Here is a 20784-nt window from a genome sequence, read left to right on the forward strand (position 1 = left end):
CGAAGGATTCTGGGAGAAACCAGAGCAGGCCCTAGTGGAGTGCGCGCTTTGCTGCCCTCCCGGGGCTCGGAGGGGAAGCCGTGTCTAGGGACAGGCGGGACAAAGGGCCCAGGATACTGACTCTTAAGTCTTTTGATCTTTGTGCAGTTACATATGTATTTATATCCATATCTGTTTTTTAAATTTTACTATTTTATTTTAGAGAGAGGAAAGGAGAGAGAAAAACATTGGTTGACCCTTCTATGTGCTCTGATCACACCTGCAACCTTGGCATATGGGGACGAACTGAGCTGCCAGGACAAGAATTTTTATAAAAATTGATTTGAGAGAGAGAGAAAGGGAGAAACAAGGGAGGGGGAGAGAGAGCGAGCACGTCAACCTGATGCTCCACTCTATTATTCATGCCTTCACTGGTTGACTCCTGCACATGCCCCCACCAGGGATTGGCACATTGGGACGATGCTTCAGTGAACTGAGCTACCCCACCAGGGCTTTTCTATACGTTTTATTTGATCTTCAATCCAAATTATCGATATAAGATGATCCAATCTCAATAACAGGTGAAGGACTCCTTTCCCATGGCGAAGGCACATCCCGGTCTTTCCCACTCTTAGCTTCCCCAGGAGTTTCTTCTCCCAAAGGAGAAGGCAAACATCATCTTACGAAAGGGAAAGGTGAGACTCGATTAGGCAGTCAGGACACCTGTGAAACAAGGAAGGAGAGCATATCCCTGTCCTCACATAGCCCTCTTGCTCCCCAGAACTTGAGCTATGACAGTCGTTCTGCTGCACCTCCATTTACCTTCATATCCATTAAGACATATTAGACTTTCAAACTCCAGAACAAGTAGAGTGAAAAACAGAAGTGATTATATAAATAGAATTCGCTTCTTTTACAAGCAGAGAGTGCAATTTTAATGTCTGTTTCATCTCCTTTTCAGTAAATAGGTTTGTGTGGGGGGAGACAAATCAGACTTTTAGAAATTAAAAAATGATTGTCAAGTTATAGTGTGTACTTTTGCCAGTCTCACCATGCACTTGGAATAAACACTTAGGAGAAAATATCCAAGTATGCGTCAGAATCCCATTGGCTAAAGGCTATTATAGGTGTATGACTGGTTAACCTGATAACATCATTTGAATTAAGTTTATGGCTGGTAAGGGCAGATCATACTTGTATTTAATAGCAATAGTAGGTAAAATGTACTGGAGAGTAGCATCTACCTTACTTAATACAACTCAAAGAATATTAATATCTATACTGATATATACAGTATAGGCTGATATATCCCAAAGGAGAAAGATACACTCTTATAGATTCTGAAGTATATCATACATTCAGTGAGCACCACAGGGCTTAACAGGAATGATGGTGTTAATTTAAACTAAAAAGTTAAGACTATGGGCAGAACCCAAGGGAATATTGAACAAAGTTCAATAAATTCAGCATGTGACAAATAAAATGACAAAACAGTAGGGAAAGAAAATTTATTTTCAAGGACTTGTGCAGACAATGGTGAATAAAAAAATTGTATTTCAACTATAAAAAGCTGACTTCTTTCCACCCTGGCATACGAGGTTTAGGTGATGCCGGTCTGAATCTGGGCGCTAGTGCTATTCCATTCTTCTACCCCTACGACTCAGAGGAACAACTTCTACAGTTTTCAGTCAAAAAATACGACACATCAGGCAAAGTAGTGAGTTAAACAGGTTTTTGCTTATCTGCTTATATAAAGTAAAATGAAATAAGCCATGTGTTTTTTTCCTGTAAATTGCCTTCGCTGTGCACTTTCTGGTACATTCTGGAATGAAAACATCTCAAAAGATGACCCAGCCAGGAAGCTGTAAAAATCGGTCTGAGTAACTACAACTGTGAAATGGAACTAGTGTAAAATATGAAACAGCTGCAAGCACCAAGCTTCGAGTCATCAGCCCCATTAGAAAACAAAAGTCAGTAAAGCTACACAATAAGAAGTGCAAACATGTTGATCCTGTATTTCCAAGGAGGGACAGTCCAGTCGGCCAACAGGTCCCAAACTCACACCCATGCGGTGTAGCTCTTTCCCGTTTCCTCTCACTCCTGGGAAAGATCCTCAGAAATGACCATGGAAAACATATGAATCATTGAAATTTGGCCTGTGGACCAATTCCTGAAGATAACAGCCACAACTCTGAGATGATTAGACATGTAGTGTTTATGTGATGTCTTTCTATACTTCCAGAAACCCTCACAGACTGAACTATTTCAGAAACTAAACTTCCTAGCAACTTTTGTCCTTTTGGAATAAGACAAAAGAAAATTTACTGCCACACAGGGGTCAACCAGTCAAGTTTTACTCTACTAGATAATTCAACTGGTAGACTTATGTCCATGCTTGCTTTTTATAATAATTTTAGACCAACATTTTTTTAAATACAGAAGTTCTAGGCTTTGTAACTGATCCTTTTGCTGATCTAAGGAGGAGAGAATAGAGAAGTCTTCCCTTCAAATGTACGGTCATCTAAAATGCTTTCCTCAGGAGTTACCAGACTCCATGGAAAAGTCATCAATCAAGCTGCAACTCTTTGTTTTCTGTTACTTTAAAAAAACACCCTCATTTTATCCCTGGATTCTAGGAACTGTTCAAATATGCCTATGAATACCAGCAACTTCTCTCACTTGTTCAAATTTCTCATGTTCTTACAATACAGAACTTACAAGGGACAGCTAAAGAGGATTGTAAAATGAAGAAAACTAAGACCTGGCCAAGAAAAACAAGCAACTGAAAATGGCCATAACTCAGATTTAAACATAGAATAAGTCTGTATCTTGGATAACATGATAAAACTTCTAACATCACAATTAATTTATACTAGATCATTTTACTAGTACATGAATATACTAGATTTCTTCTACCCTAGCTGCACATATATTAAACAATTATTTCTTCAATCATTTCTCTTTCCCATAGTGGTGGCATTCAAAACTGAGTAACAGTATTAGCACTCAGTAATTTAGGAAATATAAAAAGGCTTTAGGAAAATAGAGACGGGGGATTCATTTTCATATACCATTTGTTGGGGTGAAGTCTCCTTGTGGGGATACTGGTGAACAGAACATTTTTTCTTGTCTGAGTTACGGCTTTCTGGTCTTATCCCAGACAGTAACTCCCAAATCTCACAGAATCCCAGATTATGTTGGCAGACTCTCCAGCTCCCAGCGAATCCATCTGTTCTCTTTTTGCATGACGAGGACCCTGCCTCTCTCTTATGTTGCCAGATGGGTACATGAAAGATAAATTTCCAAAGCCAAAAACTTCTTGGCATTGTACAGTTCCTGTTACCCACCCAGTTCTCCCACCTTCCTCCCATTTGCCAAATCTAAATCAAAACAGTGGGAAAATAAAAGTCAAGTCTTGAAAATTATCTGCTCGCAAGAGATCTGAATACAGCTTGTGTCCTTCCCTAATGAGCCTATGTAAAAAAAAAAAAATCCTGGTGAGGGCTGAGGAACAAAGTAGGTAACAGGTTCTTACACAGCATATAAAGTTATCACCGAGGGGTGTAATTTATCTGGACATTATATGCTGTCTGCCAAAGACTGATTCAAGGAAGTTGGCTTTCTGGAGTCCCCTGAAGCATAAGCAATGTTTGGAACAATGTGCTTTCCCCACATATGGGAGGGACAGATGCTGTGGTGTCATCCTGGGGACTTTGATGATTTTAGCTGAACTCTCTTATGCTGGGCCCAGGCCCCCGACAAGTTCTTCACCCTTGGTTGGCAGCTGATGAGATGGATTCTCTGGAATTCATTTTATAAATAGGACGTAAAAGGCCATGACGACACAGGTGACTGCCACAGCAGCATGCAGCCGGGTTCCAATCACAGCAGCTAGCAGGCAAAAGTAGAAAGAGAAGTCACCGCTTGCCCTTCAGATAAGTCCTCACTTTTGAAATCTCTAGGCACAGATAAAGAGGCCTACCAAGGGTCCCAAGAACCCACTTGGGAATGTATTTAAATAATGCCTAGCCTGACGCATGGTGGTACAGTGGAGAAAGCTGAGGTCGCCGCTGGTCCAAGGCCCCAGGCGTGCCCAGTCAAGGCACATACGGGCGAGTTGATGCTTCCCACTCCTCTCCCCGCTAAAATCAAGAAATCTTTAAATAAATAAATACTACCCTAGATTCTAGGTGAATATACGTTTATATTTTGCAAATAGATTTAGGTAGTTAGGATTCCAAATGAAGGTGCCCAAAGTAAAAAAGCATTTGAGTTAATGAGATAAAAACTTAAAAGACTCCATTATATTGCCCTGGGCAGATGGCTCGGTTGGTTGGAGTATTGTCTGAATACTCAAAGGTTTCAGGTTTGATCCCCAGTCAGGGCACATACAGGAGCAGATTAATGTTTCTGTGTTCTCTAAACCTTCCTCCCTTGCTAAAATCAGTACTTTTTAAAAAGACTCCAATATAGTCTTTCCAGAAATTCAGAAAAACTTTTTTTTTAGTGTGAGAGAGAGAGGGACAGACAGGAAGAGAGAGAGATGAGAAGCATCAATTCATAGTTGCGGCACCTTAATTGTTCTTGATTACTTTCTCATGTGCTATGACTGGGGGCTCCAGCTGAGCCAGTCACCCCTTGCTCAAGCCAGCGACCATGGGGTCATGTCTGTGATCCCATGCTCAAGCTGGTGAGCCCATGCTCAAGCCGGCGACCTCAGGGTTTCGAACCTGGGTCCTTGGCATCCCGGGCTGATGCTCTAACCACTGCACCACAACCTGGTCAGGTCAGAAAAACTTTTCATTGGGAAAAGATTCCTCCCAACAATTCCAGTCCAGTCTAAATTGCTTAGTTTATATACTTTTATAGAGAATATTAAAATTACCTTGATGCCAAAATAAACAATTATGTTAAAATGGAACAAAATACATTCCTAGCCTATCTCACCCCCACTTTTTAGCATCTCCCTGTCCTAAGATGACAATCTCTTCTTCCTGTACAGATATGCTCTTACCTTTGTAAAAAACACCCCAAACTCCCTTCTTTTCTGATAGCAGCCAGGTTTTGAGACGAGGAACTTTCTTGAAGTATGCACAGGTGCAGACAAAGAGCAAACCAAACACCAGAATCCCATCCAAGGAGTACACTGTTACAGGAAGAAAAGACAACCTTTGGAGCTAATCACTTTGGGACAGGTGATCCCATCAGAGAACTTCAAGGAACACAGAGTGTGATATACCATCAAGATGATAACCTCAACTGCAGTGCCAACCCTTGACATGAGGGAGCCCAGGTCCTGGTATTAGCTTACTGTTCCCAAAAATTGCTCATAGGCATCCCCCTTACAAAAGTTCCACTGTGCCCTGCCCTCTCCTCCTCTTTTTTAAGAACTACAAATCCTGAGAAAAGTTCATCAGTTTATATGGACTCAGCCTCCCAGGAACAGCTAGTGTTGGCAAGAGGTTGAGAGAGTCCTAGGAATCTTTGGAGCCTGAGTTGAGAGAATTAAACATTTTACTATAAATCATTCATGTGATAAAGGACAGCTAGATATTTAGCCAAGTCTCAGATTTGAGTCTGTTGAAGAAAACGTTAAGGCAAAATGTGAAGCTTAATGGAAATTGCAAGAGTTAGAATGCAAAGGACTACAATTTTCCTATGCTTATCTCACACTTTGTGCATGATACTCGACTTATACACCAAATTTCTGCCAGCATAGCAACAGATTCCTGTGAAAAATATGTATCTTTCCAAGGCTTCAACATTTCAACACAGTGGGACAATTGTGGGAAAAAACTTTGTAACAATTCCATTTCCTACATATGTAAACTTGAGTTGTTTCTTGTACATGTAAGAACAATAAATCACCTCACTACTAAAAAAAAAAAGATATCAAACCACAAAGGGGGCGGTGACTAAAGTTTATTCAGTAATCATTATGTGTCAGACTGCTCTTTTATTTCCTGGGTCAGGTGATTTCTTGCTCTGGACGATGTCCCAGCTAGTGCGCCTAGTAACCTCGGATCTCTGATTGCCCGGGAAACTCCAAAGGGATAATGGACATAACCAACACCTGCCAGTTCTAGACCATTCTATCTCCCTCTCTCGTTCCAGGAATCCTCTCACAGTGATGTGTCACAAAAGAGTTCAGTAAACTAATACATACACAAAGTTTTTATGACGAATGATACCTTTATGTGCTAGTCTTTTCCTCCCATAAATTTTTGCAGACAATGCCAAAATTCATAAGGAGGTGAAATTTGAGTCTTCAGTGTTAGGCTTTGGAGAAGGTACTTTTGAAAAAGCTTTCCGATGCCCCTCAAATCATACTGCTTAATAAGAGGGTTTCTCGTAAGGCTGACTCTAAAGATAAAAGCCCTGCTCCGCGCCCTTCCCCTGAACTTGGAAATTATATCTATAAAGTGAAGAAGCCTGGGAAATTCCATCAGATAAATAGGGTGGCAGCTGCCACAGCATTTAGCAGAGGCAGTGTCCAAACCCAACACTGGCCTGAGTCTCCAGATGGAATCACCCAAACAGAACTTTAGAATCAAACAAGAGAAAGCTTTTCCGGCATTTTTTTCAAAAGAAGACCTTTTTTTTTAGGTCCCATATTCACCCCTCAAATGTGTGGGGCTTGAGATCCTCTGTGATTTCTTGGTCCTCACCACAAGCCTACTGTCGGAAAGTGAGAGAACGGATATATGAGGCTGGGGGGAAGATCCTCTCGTTTCCTTGGTGCTAAAACCACAGTTCAACCCGACTGGCCATTCCAAGAGGCTGGTAAGGGCCAGAACGAAGTTCTAGGAAGGGGACAAGAAAAGATACAGGGTAGGGTAGGCACCGAGGACGCGGGGTGTGGGCATGAAAGGCACACCCCCATCTAGATGGGTCTGGGACTGGGGAGCCAGGAAGGGGGCTAGGGGACAGGAGTCGGGGACACCCAGAGAGGCCAAGGGGGGCTGAGCGGGGAGAGGCGGGGAAAACGGCCACGTCAGTCCCGGCCCCGCCTGCCACGTTCCCCTCGTCCTTCCCTCCCATCCTCCGCTCTGGGCATGGGCTCTCACCGTTCGTCATGGCGGCTAGGCCCAGGCCTGGCTAGGGGGTCCGGGATCAGCGGGGCGGGGGCGAAGGCCGGGGAACCCAGCTCCCGCTTGACACTTCCCGATCCCGGCCGCAGCTACGGGTAGGGGCGGTAGTACGCAGGCGCAAGGGCAGGGAGGCGAACGCCAAATGCAATCAGGCACGGCCAGCAGATTGCCGAGCTAGGGTGGGGTTTGCGTGCCTACGCTCGGGTAAGACGCGCGCTACCCGGGAGGCGTCCTGCGTGGCCATGGTAACCAGGTCTCTTTTGAGTGCGTGTGCGGATTTGGTGTTGGGGTGTAACCTGACCTGTTCACGTCGTTGTGAGTGAAAAGGTAAGCACTTGCAGCTTTACACTTCATTTCGTGCTATGGCAGCTGCTCTGTGCGTTTGCATGCCCGTAGCCCACCTGCAGCAGAGAGGTCTCGGTCTGGGTTTCCACTAAGAACCCTGACACCAAGGTCAAGAGGGGCCCCGCGGTCTCCAGGGCTGCCCTTGAAGCGCGGCCCTTTCTTACCCCATATGAAAATCTGTATAGCCAGGATTCGTCTGAACTTTCGAAATGAAATAAAGAAATTGTAACAAAAGCAAGTCTCACATTTCAGATCCTGAAGCTCCACGTTGTCGGGGAACATTCAGAGAACTGCCTGTTTGATCAATTTTCTCTTAAACTTTCAGGAGAGTCTCGACTATCACCTGTATTTGGTTAATGCTGGGTTCGCCTCGGCTCCTTCAACAGGAATCAGTTGATATCTGGACAGTGCTTCCCACAACACTTTTCACAAGCTAATGAGGTATCGTCAGTTTTTAGTGGGGGCAGGGGCTGGGGTGCGGGCTGTGGAGACAAAGTCACAGGTTCCATTTTGTAAATTGAAATTCTTGATTGCCCACAAACCGACCTGCTTTATTAGACTTCCAGGCGGAAGAGCCGCTCTGAGTCCTCCGAACATGAAATTGTAAGGTTCAAGATCAGCAGTGGTTGGTTGTCAAGCTCTCGGAGGGACGCTGCCGCCCTTGCCACAGTGCCATCTACTGGCTGTGGCTTGCTTCATCACACAGAAGAAAAACAAAGCCTCCTAGAGCAGTGATTTTCAACCTTTTTCAACCTTTTTCATCTCATGGCACACATAACCTAATTGCTAAAATTCTGCGGAACACCAAAAACTATATTTTTTGCAGATTTGAAAAAAATAGGTTTAATTTTGACTCATTGACACCCGGAGGGCTTTTGTTTTGGCTGTTGTCATTTTTTTATTTGACAATCTAAGGGAAAAGAGGTCAGTGCCCCTGACTAAATAGTCAGGTATTGCATATTTTTAAAATTCTTGCGGCACACTGGTTGAAAAGCACTATCCTAAGGGCAGAACAAAAAAGTGTGATGCAGGACAGACTCTTTGAGGTAATATGCATAAATGTAGAATCAAAAAACCGAATGATCCCGGTCGGGCGCATGCGGGAGTCTGTCTGACTGCCTCTCCGTTTCCAACTTCAGAGAAATACAAAAGAAAAAAAAATTTTTAAAAACAAAAACGAATGAAAGATATATATATATATATATATATATATGATGAAACCTAAGAGATGGCCAGATATATGCCCACATGTACACACCAGGGTGATTAATTGTCTTATTACTATTTCAAAGGACAACAAAAGACCATATCTTCTTTTGATTAAGTGGGTAGGTTCACTCTGCTCAGAATTTACCCTTTTCTCTTTCTCCTTTTTTCATGTCTATCTGTCTTCTCCTTCCTACTCTTCTTCCTATTCATTCTTTTTTGTTTTCTTTCTTATTTCTTCCTCCATCATATTTTTCTTTTCCAGTTTTTATACAGCTGTTTGCCTTTTTTATATATAAAGCAAATCTCAACAGCCTGACCAGTGTTGGCACAGTGGATAGAGCATTGACCTGGAACCCTGAGGTCCCAGGTTAGAAACCCCAAAGTTGTTGGCTTGAGTAGTGTGGGATCATCAACAGCCATGGCCGCTGGCTTGAGCCCAGAGGTCTCTGGCTTGAAGCCCAAGATCACTGGCTTAAGCAAGGGGTCACTGGTTCGACTTGGGCCACCGCAATCCCCCTTAAAGGGACTATTGAGAAGCAATCAGTGAACAACGAAAGTGCCACAACTATAAGTTGATGCTTTTCATCTCTCTTCTTTCCTGTCCCTCTTGCTAAAAAGAAAAGAAAAGAAAAAGAAACATCTTACCAGGTTTTTTTTGTATGTGTGTATTTTTCTGAAGTTGGAAACGGAGAGGCAGTCAGACTCCCGCATGCGCCCGACCGGGATCCACCCGGCATGCCCACCAGGGGGCGTCCTACCAAGTTTTTATTTCAAAATCAGTTACACCAAAATTTTGCATTTAAAAAAATTATAGTATTCTGTTTCTCTCTGTAAAATTGGATTATAATGGTTGTTCCTTTCTAGGGTTGTTGAAGGATTAAATGAATTACTATTTACAACACCTGGCATAAAGTAAGTGCCCCATAAATATTAGCTATTATTCTTGTTGTTGTTTATTTGTGGAAAAAATATTTACCAGTGTCTACTACATGTTGGGCACTTTGCTAGATTTGCAGAAATAACGGCAAAAATGAGTCCCTGCCCTTGGGGAACACCTTTATTGGGGAAGATATATGAATAAACACATTTTAGCAGAACACAGGCATATGGATGTAAAGATATTACCTTTGATCTTCACAGCTGTTTTTCAGATTATATTTTCAAGAGGAAATCTGAGGCTCAAAGAAGGCACAATGGTGAGATAACATAGCTAGTAGGATCCCGACCTAGGTCTGTCTTACTTCAAAGCTCCCTCCTCTTATTATCACACTGCCTCAGATGAGGATGCTGTCTCTGATACCGATCTTTGAAGATTTTGTTTCAATCGTTAGTGTTTCTGTCGCCTGGAAAGCCTCAGAGCCTCACATCAGGCCAAAGCTTGGGTCACTAGTGCTTACAGCCCAACTGTGAGGGATAAACAAAGCCCCACTGGCTGGGGACTCAATCCAGACAGTCCTTCCTCAGTTCATCTCAGCCCCCACTGGAGGACAGGCAGCTGTTGCCAAACGCCTGTCAGTCAAGAACAGTGGTTTGTTTGTTAGGGTTGTTGCAGTCACTGTGGCAAACAGGAATCAGTCCTGGGGACCCTGACCACAGCAGTCTGGTTTAACCAAAGAGTAAATTCAGTCTCAAAGGCACAACTTGCAACAATCGCTTCATTTGAATTACAACATATTTGAAAAGAATTGTCAAACAGGCATCAATTTATGCTGGAAACATTTGTTCCAAGACTGCGAAGTGTCAAGAATGTGCTAATCTTTGGGAGCTCAGAGATGAAAGAGAAACACTGTTTCTAATAAGTTTGAATATTTAGTAGACAAAATAAGCTGCGTGTGTAAATAACCAGAAAATGCAGTAGAAAGTGAGAAGTGTTGCAGAGAAATGAAAACAGCTGTGGGAGTGTAAAGGCGAAAGTGCTTGGGGCTGGAGAGCTCAGGGGAGACCTTATGGAGGAGCAGACGGTTAGGCTCGGCCTGAAAGGTAGGTAACATTTCAGTAGAAAGGAAAGGAGCCAGGCGCTCCAGGGCATGGAGGTGGGAAAGTTCGAGATAAGTTTGGGGCACAGCGCACTCTTACCTCCCTCCTTCGCTGGCTAACTCCATTCGCTGCTCAGGTCTCAGCTCGTTAGAGCAGGGGTCCCCAAACTTTTTACACAGGGGGCCAGTTCACTGTCCCTCAGACCGTTGGGGGGCCGGACTATAAAAAAAACTATGAACAAATCTCTATGCACACTGCACATATCTTATTTTAAAGTAAAAAAAACAAAACGGGAACAAATACAATATTTAAAATAAAGAACAAGTAAATTTAAATCAACAAACTGACCAGTATTTCAATGGGAACTGTGCTCCTCTCACTGACCACCAATGAAAGAGGTGCCCCTTCCGGAAGTGCCGTGGGGTGTGTGTGTGGATAAATGGCCTCAGGGGGCCACATGCGGCCTGTGGGCTGTAGTTTGGGGACCCGTGGGATAGAGCATCGTCGTCCAGATAAGCCAAGTTGTGCGTTTGTCCCCCATCAGGACACATACAGGAAGGAGCCAATGAAAGCACAGCTAAGTGGAATAGCAAATCTCTCTTGAAAAATAAAATAAAATCAATACATTTTTTTAAAATCCTCACTTGCTCAAGGGAGGCTTCTCTGACTTTCTTATTTTTTTTAATAGATTTTATTTATTGATTTCTTAGGGGAGGGGGAGTGGGGAGGAGCAGGAAGCACCAATTCCTAGTTGCTTCTTGTATTAATATGTGCCTTGACTGGACAACCCTGGGGTTTGGAACCAGCAACCTCAGCATTCCAGATCAACACTTTATCCACTGTGCCACCACAGGTCAGGCCTCTCTGCCCTTCTTGGGGCCCCTTGCCCCATCATAAACTTCTAGAGCATACATTCTCTATTTAATTAATGTTCTCTTGCTACATTGTAAGACTCCTAAGCCCAGGACTGTGTATTTGCATAGTCTGTCACTTAAGTTTTTTTTAATATAATTGATTGATTTTAGTGAGAGAGGAAGAGGGAGAAAGAGAGGGGAAGAGGGAGAGAGAGAGAAAAGAGAGAGAGAGAGAGAGAGAGAGAGAACTTTTTGTTCTTCCATTTACTTTTGCATTCATTGGTTGCCTCTTATGTGTGCTCTGACCAGGATGGACCCCGCATCCTTGCTGTACGGGAAGGGTGCTCTGAACTACCCAGATAGGGCTGAAGAGTTTGCCGTTTTATCCCTAGTCCCATAGCAAGTGCTGAACATTGTACAGGTGTTTGACAAATATTTGTTTCATGAATGATTGAATGTAGCCTTGTGGAACTGGATGTAGAGTTTATGAAGGAAAACAACAGGTCATGCTAAAAGGCAGGTTCTTCCCCCGCCCCCGCCCCCAAGAGAGACAGACAGGAAGGGAGAGAGATGAGAAGAATCAACTCATAGTTGCGGCACTTTAGTTGTTTATTGATTGCTTTCTCATATGTGCCTTGACCAAGGGGTTCCAGCTAAGCCAGTGACCCCTTGCTCAAGCCAGTAGTCATTGGGCTCAAGCCAGCAACCATGGGCTCATGCTCAACCCGGTGACCCCATGCTCAAGTGGGCGAGCCTGCACTCTAGTCAGATGAGCCCGCTCTCAAGCCGGCAACCTCAGGGTTTCAAATCTGAAACCTCAGTGTCCCAGATCAACGCTCTATCCAATCAATGCACCACCACTGGTCAGGCTAAAAGTAGGTTCTTGCATAAAAGCTGCTGACACTACATGGAATGTTTACTACATGCCAGTTACTACCCAGAGCACCTTATAGATATGAACACATCTTAGCCCCATAATAAGTTTATAAGGTTAGTAACTATCCTCATCCCCTTCTCACAGATGAGGAAATGGATCTATGGAGAGAGATCAGGTAATTTGTCTCAAAGTAGCAGAGCTGAATTCAAACCCCTGTACTCATTTGACCTCAGAGCCTGCATGTTTAACCAAAGAGTACGGACATTGTTTGGTAACAAGCAGATGATTAAGACTACATAAGATTATTATGGAGGCCTGACCTGTGGTGGCGCAGTGGATAAAGCGTCGACCTGGAAATGCTGAGGTCGCCGGTTCAAAACCCTGGGCTTGCCTGGTCAAGGCACATATGGGAGTTGATGCTTCCAGCTCCTCCCCCCTTCTCTCTCTCTCCCTCCCTCTCTCTCTCTCTCTCTCTCCCTCTCCTCTCTAAAATGAATAAATAAAAAATAAAAAAATAAAAAAATAAAAAAAAAAAAAGATTATTATGGAGCCTGACCTGTGGTGGCACAATGCATAAAGCATCAACCTGGAATGCTGAGATTGCTGGTTTGAAACCCCAGGCTTGCTTGGTCAAGGCTCATAGGAGAAGCAACTGCTGTGAGTTAATGCTTCCTGCTCCTTCCCTGCCTTCAATCTCTCTCTCCTCGCTCTAAAATCAATAGAAAAAGAAAGAAAAGAAAAAAAAGAAAAAGATTATTATGGAGGCCTGGCCAGGTAGCTCAGTTGGTTAGAGCATCATCCGATACACCAAGGCGGCAGGTTTACTCCCTGGTCAGGGCACATTATCAACCACTGAATGCAGAAATAAGTGGAACAACAAATTCATGTAAGACACCACCTCACTAAGCCCCAGCAATAGCAACGCAGAGTCTGTACCCTAGGCTGGAGGGGAGGGACTGGGGGGTGCAAGGGGCAGGGTGAGGGTGGGCTGCAGTTTCTGCCTAAACTTGGGGTCTGGCTGTTACTTCCTGCCTGCCCTCTCCCATCATGCCTCAGGCCCACCGCCAGCCTCCCATGTTCCTCTTTTCTTTTTTTCTTTTTTTTTGTATTTTTCTGAAGTTGGAAATGGGGAGGCAGTCAGACAGACTCCCGCATGCACCTGACCGGGATCCACCCGGCATGCCCACCAGGGGCGATGCTCTGCTCATCTGGGGCGTCGCTCTGTTGCGACCAGAGCCATTCTAGTGCCTGAGGCAGAGGCCACAGAGCCATCCTCAGCTCCCAGGCCATCTTTGCTCCAATGGAGCCTTGGCTGCAGGAGGGGAAGAGAGAGATAGAGAGGAAGGAGAGGGGGAGGGGTGGAGAAGCAGATGGGCACCTCTCCTGTGTGTCCTGGCCGGGAATCGAACCCGCGACTCCTGCACGCCAGGCCGATGCTCTACCACTGAGCCAACCGGCCAGGGCCTCTATGTTCCTCTTTTCTGATAGTCCCACCCCTGCTGTGCCTGGAAAATTATCCTCACACAGCTCAGCTTCCCTCCTCCCCTCTGTCTTGCCACCCTTGCCTGCCTCTGCCCACTCCATTCTTCTTGAGGAGCCACTGCGCCGCCTCACCTGCAGGTGTTGTAAAGTACCAAAAGCTGTAGAATTAATATTAATATTTTAAGAGGCTTGAAAAACATTTTATTAATTTGGGTTAAGGTGTGCAGAGAAATTTTGAGAATAACCTCTGTACTGTGTGATTGGCCTAAAACCAGGATGGCCCTTGGCATTGTATTGTAAATGCAAAGGGGAGGAAAACATGGATTCCCTGACATTCCACCACACCTGTGGGGAAAGGGGTGAATGGCTAGCCAGGTGCAGGAAGGGAAAAGCCAAAATAAACCTTTTCTTATAGTAATGAGCCATTTGTGGGTATTTGTCCCCACTGAAACTATCTCTCCTATGTGAATGCGTGTGGTTAATGTGTGTGACTCTGGTCAGAGAGATGGCGGATAAACATTAAAGAATATAGGAATGCCTTTTAATATGTAAAGAGACATCTTTCTACCATTGTGTTGACTTGTAAATTTTGTTTTCTCCAAAATGATGCATGGCTTGCAAATTGAACATGGTCTTATCATGTTAAAGGACATATGACTATAACCAATAGTGGTAAAGGGCTCCTAATTGCAATTTTTGCTTCTGTACTTCCCACTTGCAAAACTATAAAAACTAGGTAAAACAAAGGGCCAGCGCGCTCTCCCTCAGATTTCTGTCAGAGTTGCCGCCGCTTGGCCAAGCTAGACAATAAAGCTTTGGTGTGGAATCGACGGATTTTGTTCGTGTCTTCGATGTTTCGGGTCCCTCTGGATTAGGCTTAACACTTCTGCAAAGAATTCTCGTTAAAAGCTCGTTCCCCTTTTATGCAGCAATGGAAACCTGGCCTTTCCTAGCGGTTAGCCAAGTGCGTGACACAAGGCCGCTGCCTCCTTCTTCCAGTCATTTATTCAGAGTTCATTGTCCTTGATCTGGCTGCCCTCTAAGGCTCCCTTCCTCTCTGCTTTTCTACTCTTCACTGTCCTTAACTTCTTCTAATCTGGCTTCTGTCTCCAACACTGCCCTCAAAGGATTGTGTCCAGATCACGTTACAACCTCCTATTGTCATATCCAGGCCTTTTCTTTTAAAAATGTATTTTGTTGATTTTAGAGAGAGGAAGGGAGAGGGACAGAAACATCCGTTGGTTTCTGTAGTGCCCTGACCGGGGATCCAGCTGGTAACCTTTGCATATCGGGGTGATGCTCACCAATCAAGCCACCAGGCCCGGGCCAGGCCTTTTCTTCAGGTGCCTAATCTCTTTAGAGCTGAGCACACTGTATCACTTGCTGCTTTTTGAATTTCTTCCTCTTCTTCTCTGCTTTTGTCCTTTTTGGTGTGTCTTTTTAAAAAATATTTTGTCTCGCCTGACCTGTGGTGGCGCAGTGGATAAAGCATCGACCTGGAACGCTGAGGTCGCTGGTTCAAAACTCTGGGCTTGCCTGGTCAAGGCACATATGGGAGTTGATGCTTCCTGCTCTTTCCTCCTCTCTAAAAATTAGTAAAAATAAAAATAAATAAATAAATAAATAAAAAATTTTGTCTCCTAAGCCATTCCTTCGGTCTTTTCTTTCTCTTGAGGTACCTTTTCTAGGGACACGCCCTTTGCCTCCCCTCTCTCTTCCCTTTGTTCCTGGCAGTCTGTGTTTAGGTCTTTGTTGGTCAAATAAGTTTGTAAAATATGATTTTTATGTTTGCTCGCTTATAGTTTGCATTGGGGGCCGGGCAGCGCCAGGTATATGTGAGTCAGTGAAATTGCAAATTACCTTCCTGCTTGGGAAAGGCTATTTGTCCTGCTAATGTTTGCTGGAGGAAAGGTTTTCGCACCAGAAAGTTTTGAAAAGAAGAGAGCAGAAGGAGAAGGGGGAGAGAAGCAGAGAAAGAAGCCATGTTTACAGAGTGAGAGAAGAGAGAATGCAGGGTGCTGAAGAAGAAGCCATGTGCAGAGAAAGAGCAGGTGTGCAGAATGGGAACCAGAGGTGAGGGGCTTTTGTGAGCTCCGCTGAGACTGGTGGGGCCTTTGATTCTAAGAGAAACCGGAGAAGATTCTCCTGGTTGTGGAACCGGAGAATGTGTCAGCGGCTTTGAGAGCCCTGAGTGAAAGGGAAGTGTTTTCTCTGTGTGTTGCTCGTCGGCTGGTGCGAGACTTGAATAGAGGAATGGTCCATCATTTTTTGGCTCCAGTGTTTCTTTACCGTCTGCCTGAGTCCAATGGGAACCTGCAAGTGCATGGCCACAACAGCAGTGACTACTGGCCGTACAGTCTTCCGTGCCTTTTTTTCTGGTCCTCATTCCTCTATGGATTGCAAAGCCTGCACATCCATCTATCTTTAGGACATCTCTAAACTCTCAAACTGAGACCGAACTCATTTTCTTCTGTGATAAGGTGCCAAGGAATTGCAAAAACTTAGCATTAGCTGTTATAAAGTATATATATTACCTTAATTCTGCAGGTTACGTAGAGACACCAAGGCAGGATACAGAAGAAATTTTAAGAGGAGATTTATTAATAAGCCGGCTACCTATGACTTATACGGGGTATAGCTAACCCAAATGGTGCAGCCTTGAATGCAGCTCTGAGGTTAGTTATATAAACTTGATCACATACAGGTTGGGGGAAAAGGAGGGGGAGCATGACACAATAGTCAATTACTAACAAGCTTACAATATTTATCTATAGGATCTATTAAAAGAAAAAACATTCCTACATATTAAAATTTGCAAGGTAACACAACAGTGATAAATGTCGTTTTACATATTAACACAGTAGCGATAAATGTCATTTTACATATCAAAGACATTTCCAAATCTTCTAGGGTTGTTGCCACACAGTGAAAAATTTTAGCTTAGGATAAGGAAAGAATTCACAGAATGCAGGTTTTTCAAGCAAGGGGGCGTGGGCACGTGATCCCTTTGTCTAGAAGTCTAGTCACTCTCAGGACTCCAGGAGGGGAGGAAGAGTTATAATCAGTGTAGGATATGTAAACATTGTCTCCTGAGGATCTTATTGAAGGGGAAGAGGAAGTTTTCAGATAACCTTTGTCTACTTTGTTGTCTAGCAAGTAGTGGCCTCAGTTCTTCGGTACATTTTTTATCAAGGTAGCACCTGCACGTGGTATTTTGTGGAAGAGCCTCACTCAAGGGGCCAAAGAGCTGCATGTGGCTCATAAGCCGCAGTTTGCCGACCAAGGTTCTAGAGAAAGGTATCACGAGCCCACTCCCCTTGCTTGAAAAATCTGTATTCTGTAACATTTTATATGCTTTCTAATAATCATCCTGAAATTTTTTTATATGTTTAACCTTGTAAACTAAGCAAATAGGGACTATTTTATTGTTTCCTAATAAGCTAGCCTCAACACTCTTTTTTTTTTTTTTTGTATTTTTCTGAAGCTAGAAATGGGGAGAGACAGACAGACTCCCGCATGCGCCCTACCGGGATCCACCCGGCACGCCCACCAGGGGGGCGACGCTCTGCCCACCAGGGGGCGATGCTCTGCCCCTCCGGGGTGTCACTCTGCTGAGACCAGAGCCACTCCAGCACCTGGGGCAGAGGCCAAGGAGCCATCCCCAGTGCCTGGGCCATCTTTGCTCCAATGGAGCCTCTGCTGCAGGAGGGGAAGAGAGAGACAGAGAGGAAGGAGAGGGGGAGGGGTGGAGAAGCAGATGGGCGCTTCTCCTGTGTGCCCTGGCCAGGAATTGAACCCGGGACTTCTGCACGCCAGGCCGACGCTCTACCACTGAGCCAACCCACCAGGGCAGCCTCAACACTCTTATTTATTTATTTTTATTATTATTATTTTTTTTTAACATTTTTTTTTAATATTTTATTTATTGATTTTTAGAGAGAGGGGATAGAGAAAGAGAGAGAGAGAGAGAGAAAGGAGAGGAGCAGGAAGCATCAACTCCCATATGTGCCTTGACCAGGTAAGCCCAGGGTTTCGAACAGGCAACCTCAGTGTTCCAGGTCGACGCCTTATCCCACTGCGCCACCACAGGTCAGGCCTCCTCAACACTCTTAACAAAAGTGTTAGCTTCTCTCCTTATCCTAGACTAAACATTTCCCACTACTGTGGTGACAAGAGTAGGTTGTAAACCCTAGAAGATTTGGCAATGTCTTTAATATGTAAAACAACAGTTACTGCTACTGTGTTGATATGTAAAATATTTATCACTACTGTGTTATCTTGTGGTCTTGATGTATAGGAATGTATTTTCCTTTTAATAGACCCTATAAATAAATGTTGTAAGCTTATTAGTAAATTATTTTTGTACTGTGCTCCCCCTTCTTTTCCCCCCAACCAGTATGTGATCATGTCTATATAACCAGCCTCAAAAATTAATAAATAAATAAATAAATAAATAAATAAATAAATGAAAGAAAGCCTGACCTGTGGTGGCACAGTGGATAAAGAGTCAACCTGGAAATGCTGAGGTCGCCGGTTCAAAACCCTGGGCTTGCCTGGTCAAGGCACATATGGGAGTTGATGTTTCCTGCTCCTCCCTCCCCCTTCTCTCTCTTTCTCTCTCTCACTCTCTCTCCTCTCTAAAAATTAATAAAAAAATAAATTAAAAAAATATATATAACCAGCCTCAGAGCTAGATTCTGGGCTGCATGATTTGGGTTAGCTATACCCTGTGTATGTCGCAGGCATAATATTAATAAAAGCTCCTCCTAAAATTTCTTCTGTAACCTGCCTTGGTGTCTCTATGTAATCCGCAGATTAAAGTACACTACTTTACAACACTTCTTTCCCCAACTGCCTTCTTCTTTTACATTCTAATTAATATTAGTAGCATTCTATCAGTCTGGGTGTGAACATCTCTCTCCATAGTGCTCAGAGTCATTCAGACCCAAAGTCTTGTAAATTCTCCTCCTAAAGTTCCTTCTTCCTCCCAGTCTACCTGAATCATTACCAGATAGAAGCAGTGGTCATTGGGACTTGGACGTGAGCTGCAAAGTATAGAATTGTGACAATTCCAGTGCCATGCGGACTTTTCCTGGATGTGGACTTTTCCTGGACTCCTGCTCCCGTGACAGCTCATAACAGACTGAACTGGGGTTGGGTTGCATTTTTCAGGGATTTGGCATGGTGTTGGGGCCAACTTGGACTTGGTGAACATGTTAAGGACACTACTCTTTTATGGATTCTTGCTGTATTGGCCAAGAGTTTGCTTAAAGACTTTAATCACTGTAAAAAAAAAAAAGAAGACTGGATAAAGAAGATGTGGCACATATACACCATGGTATACTATTCAGCCATAAGAAATGATGGCATTGGATCATTTACAACAAAATGGTGGGATCTTGATAACAATATATGGAGTGAAATAAGTAAATTAGAAAAAAACAAGAATGGCAGGATTCCATACATTGGTGGGACATAAAAACGAGACTAAGAGACATGGACAAGAGTGTGTATGGTGGTTACGGGGGGGGGGGGGGAGGGAAGGAGGGCGAGGGGGGGGGGGAGGGGCCCAAAGAAAACTAGATAGAAGGTGATGGAGGACAATCTGACTTTGGGTGATGGGTATGCAACAGAATGGAATGACAAGATAACCTGGACATGTTTTCTTTGAATATATGTACCCTGATTTATTGATGTCACCCCATTAAAATAAAAATTTATTTATAAAAAAAAAAGTTCCTTCTTCCTCTTAATTCAGGTTCCAATCACCTCTCATCCTAGGTAGTATGCCTGTTAAAGTGATCTTTTTAAAAAAGATAGGGGGGCATGTGACTCTTCTGCTCGAAGACCACCCAGGAACTCTGGCAGTTTGAGAAGAACAGACGAGGCCTTTCACCCGCAGACACTGTATGATAAATATTTATTGCTTTTGCTACTAAGTTTTGGGATAACTTGTTAACACAGCAATAAATAGCAGATACACTTAACTACCCATGTAATTTTAAAATAATATACCCTAAGTGTAATATAAAGGTAAAATTGGCCTGGCCTGTGGTGGTGCAGTGGATAAAGCATCGACCTGGAATGCTGAGGTTGCCAGTTCAAAACCCAGGGCTTGCCTGGTCAAGGCACATATGGAAGTTAAAGCTTTCTGCTCCTCCCCCCTTCTCTCTCTCTCTCTCTCTCTCTCTCTCCCCCCCCCCTTTTCCTTCCCTCTCTAAAATAAATAAATAAAAAAGTTTTTAAGAAAGGTAAAATAAAGAGTAAATTACAATACATGTTTCAATATGTAAATGCTCAGGCAATTTACCAATTGTACCAGTGGGTATAATTTCAGATGCTTGCACTTATATATAGAATCACCACGAATCCAGGAGCTTCAAATGCAGACTGATTCCAGTGAGTGTTGGCTAGTCCAATTAGTACAAGTGATATGACCTTTGGTGACATTATTTCCTGAAATTGTTCACAGCTCTTGATAAGTTCCAAACAGAACAAAGTATAAAATGCATCCGATTTCAGGGTAGTTGCTATTTTGGGGGAAATTCCCAGTTCTTTATTTTTATTTATTTATTCATTTTAGAGAGGTGAGAAGGAGAGAGCAACAGAAAGAGAGAGAGAAGCCTGACCTGTGGTGGCGCAGTGGATAAAGCGTCGACCTGGAAATGCTGAGGTCGCCGGTTCAAAACCCTAGGCTTGCCTGGTCAAGGCACATATGGGAGTTGATGCTTCCAGCTCCTCCCCACTGTTTCTCTCTCCTCTCTCTCTCTCTCTCTCTCTCTCTCTCTGTCTCTCTCTCTCCCTCTCTCCTCTCTAAAATGAATAAATAAAATAAAAATAAAAAATTTAAAAAAATAGTAGAATATTAAAAAAAAAAAAAAAACAGAAAGAGAGAGAGAGAGAGAAGGGGGAGGAGCAGGAAGCATCAATTCCCATATGCACCTTGACCTGGCAAGCCTGGGGTTCCGAA

The 20784-nt window shown here is 43.6% G+C and overlaps 1 protein-coding gene and 1 long non-coding RNA gene across 3 annotated transcripts; one reads left to right on the forward strand and one right to left on the reverse strand.

Annotated features, from left to right (window-relative positions):
• Positions 1–1472: 1472 nt before the first annotated feature.
• Positions 1473–7193, reverse strand: TMEM167B (transmembrane protein 167B). The gene is made up of 3 exons (XM_066246871.1): positions 7047–7193; positions 4994–5125; positions 1473–3870 (listed from the first exon to the last, which is right to left on the reverse strand). Exons 1-3 carry the CDS (start codon positions 7054–7056, stop codon positions 3788–3790), a joined length of 225 nt encoding a protein of 74 aa, XP_066102968.1. The 5' UTR covers positions 7057–7193; the 3' UTR covers positions 1473–3787.
• Positions 7194–7201: 8 nt separating this feature from the next.
• On the forward strand, positions 7202–19294 carry LOC136315351 (uncharacterized). 2 transcript variants are annotated; one of them, XR_010727479.1, is made up of 3 exons: positions 7202–7397; positions 9489–9536; positions 18826–19294. It is a non-coding gene; the product is annotated as an uncharacterized lncRNA (long non-coding RNA). The 2 variants fall into 2 exon arrangements; XR_010727478.1 differs by lacking the exon at positions 18826–19294 and adding an exon at positions 9776–10881.
• The last annotated feature ends 1490 nt before the right edge of the window (positions 19295–20784 follow it).

The sequence above is a fragment of the Saccopteryx bilineata genome, chromosome 11 (assembly GCF_036850765.1).
Source record: "Saccopteryx bilineata isolate mSacBil1 chromosome 11, mSacBil1_pri_phased_curated, whole genome shotgun sequence".
NCBI lineage: Eukaryota > Metazoa > Chordata > Mammalia > Chiroptera > Emballonuridae > Saccopteryx > Saccopteryx bilineata.

Excerpts from the sequence above, each read along its gene's own strand:
- TMEM167B (XM_066246871.1), bottom strand. Across the intron at positions 3,871-4,993 it reads TTGGGGTGTTTTTTACAAAG|CTGCTGTGATTGGAACCCGG; the intron begins GTAAGAGCATAT and ends TTTGCCTGCTAG.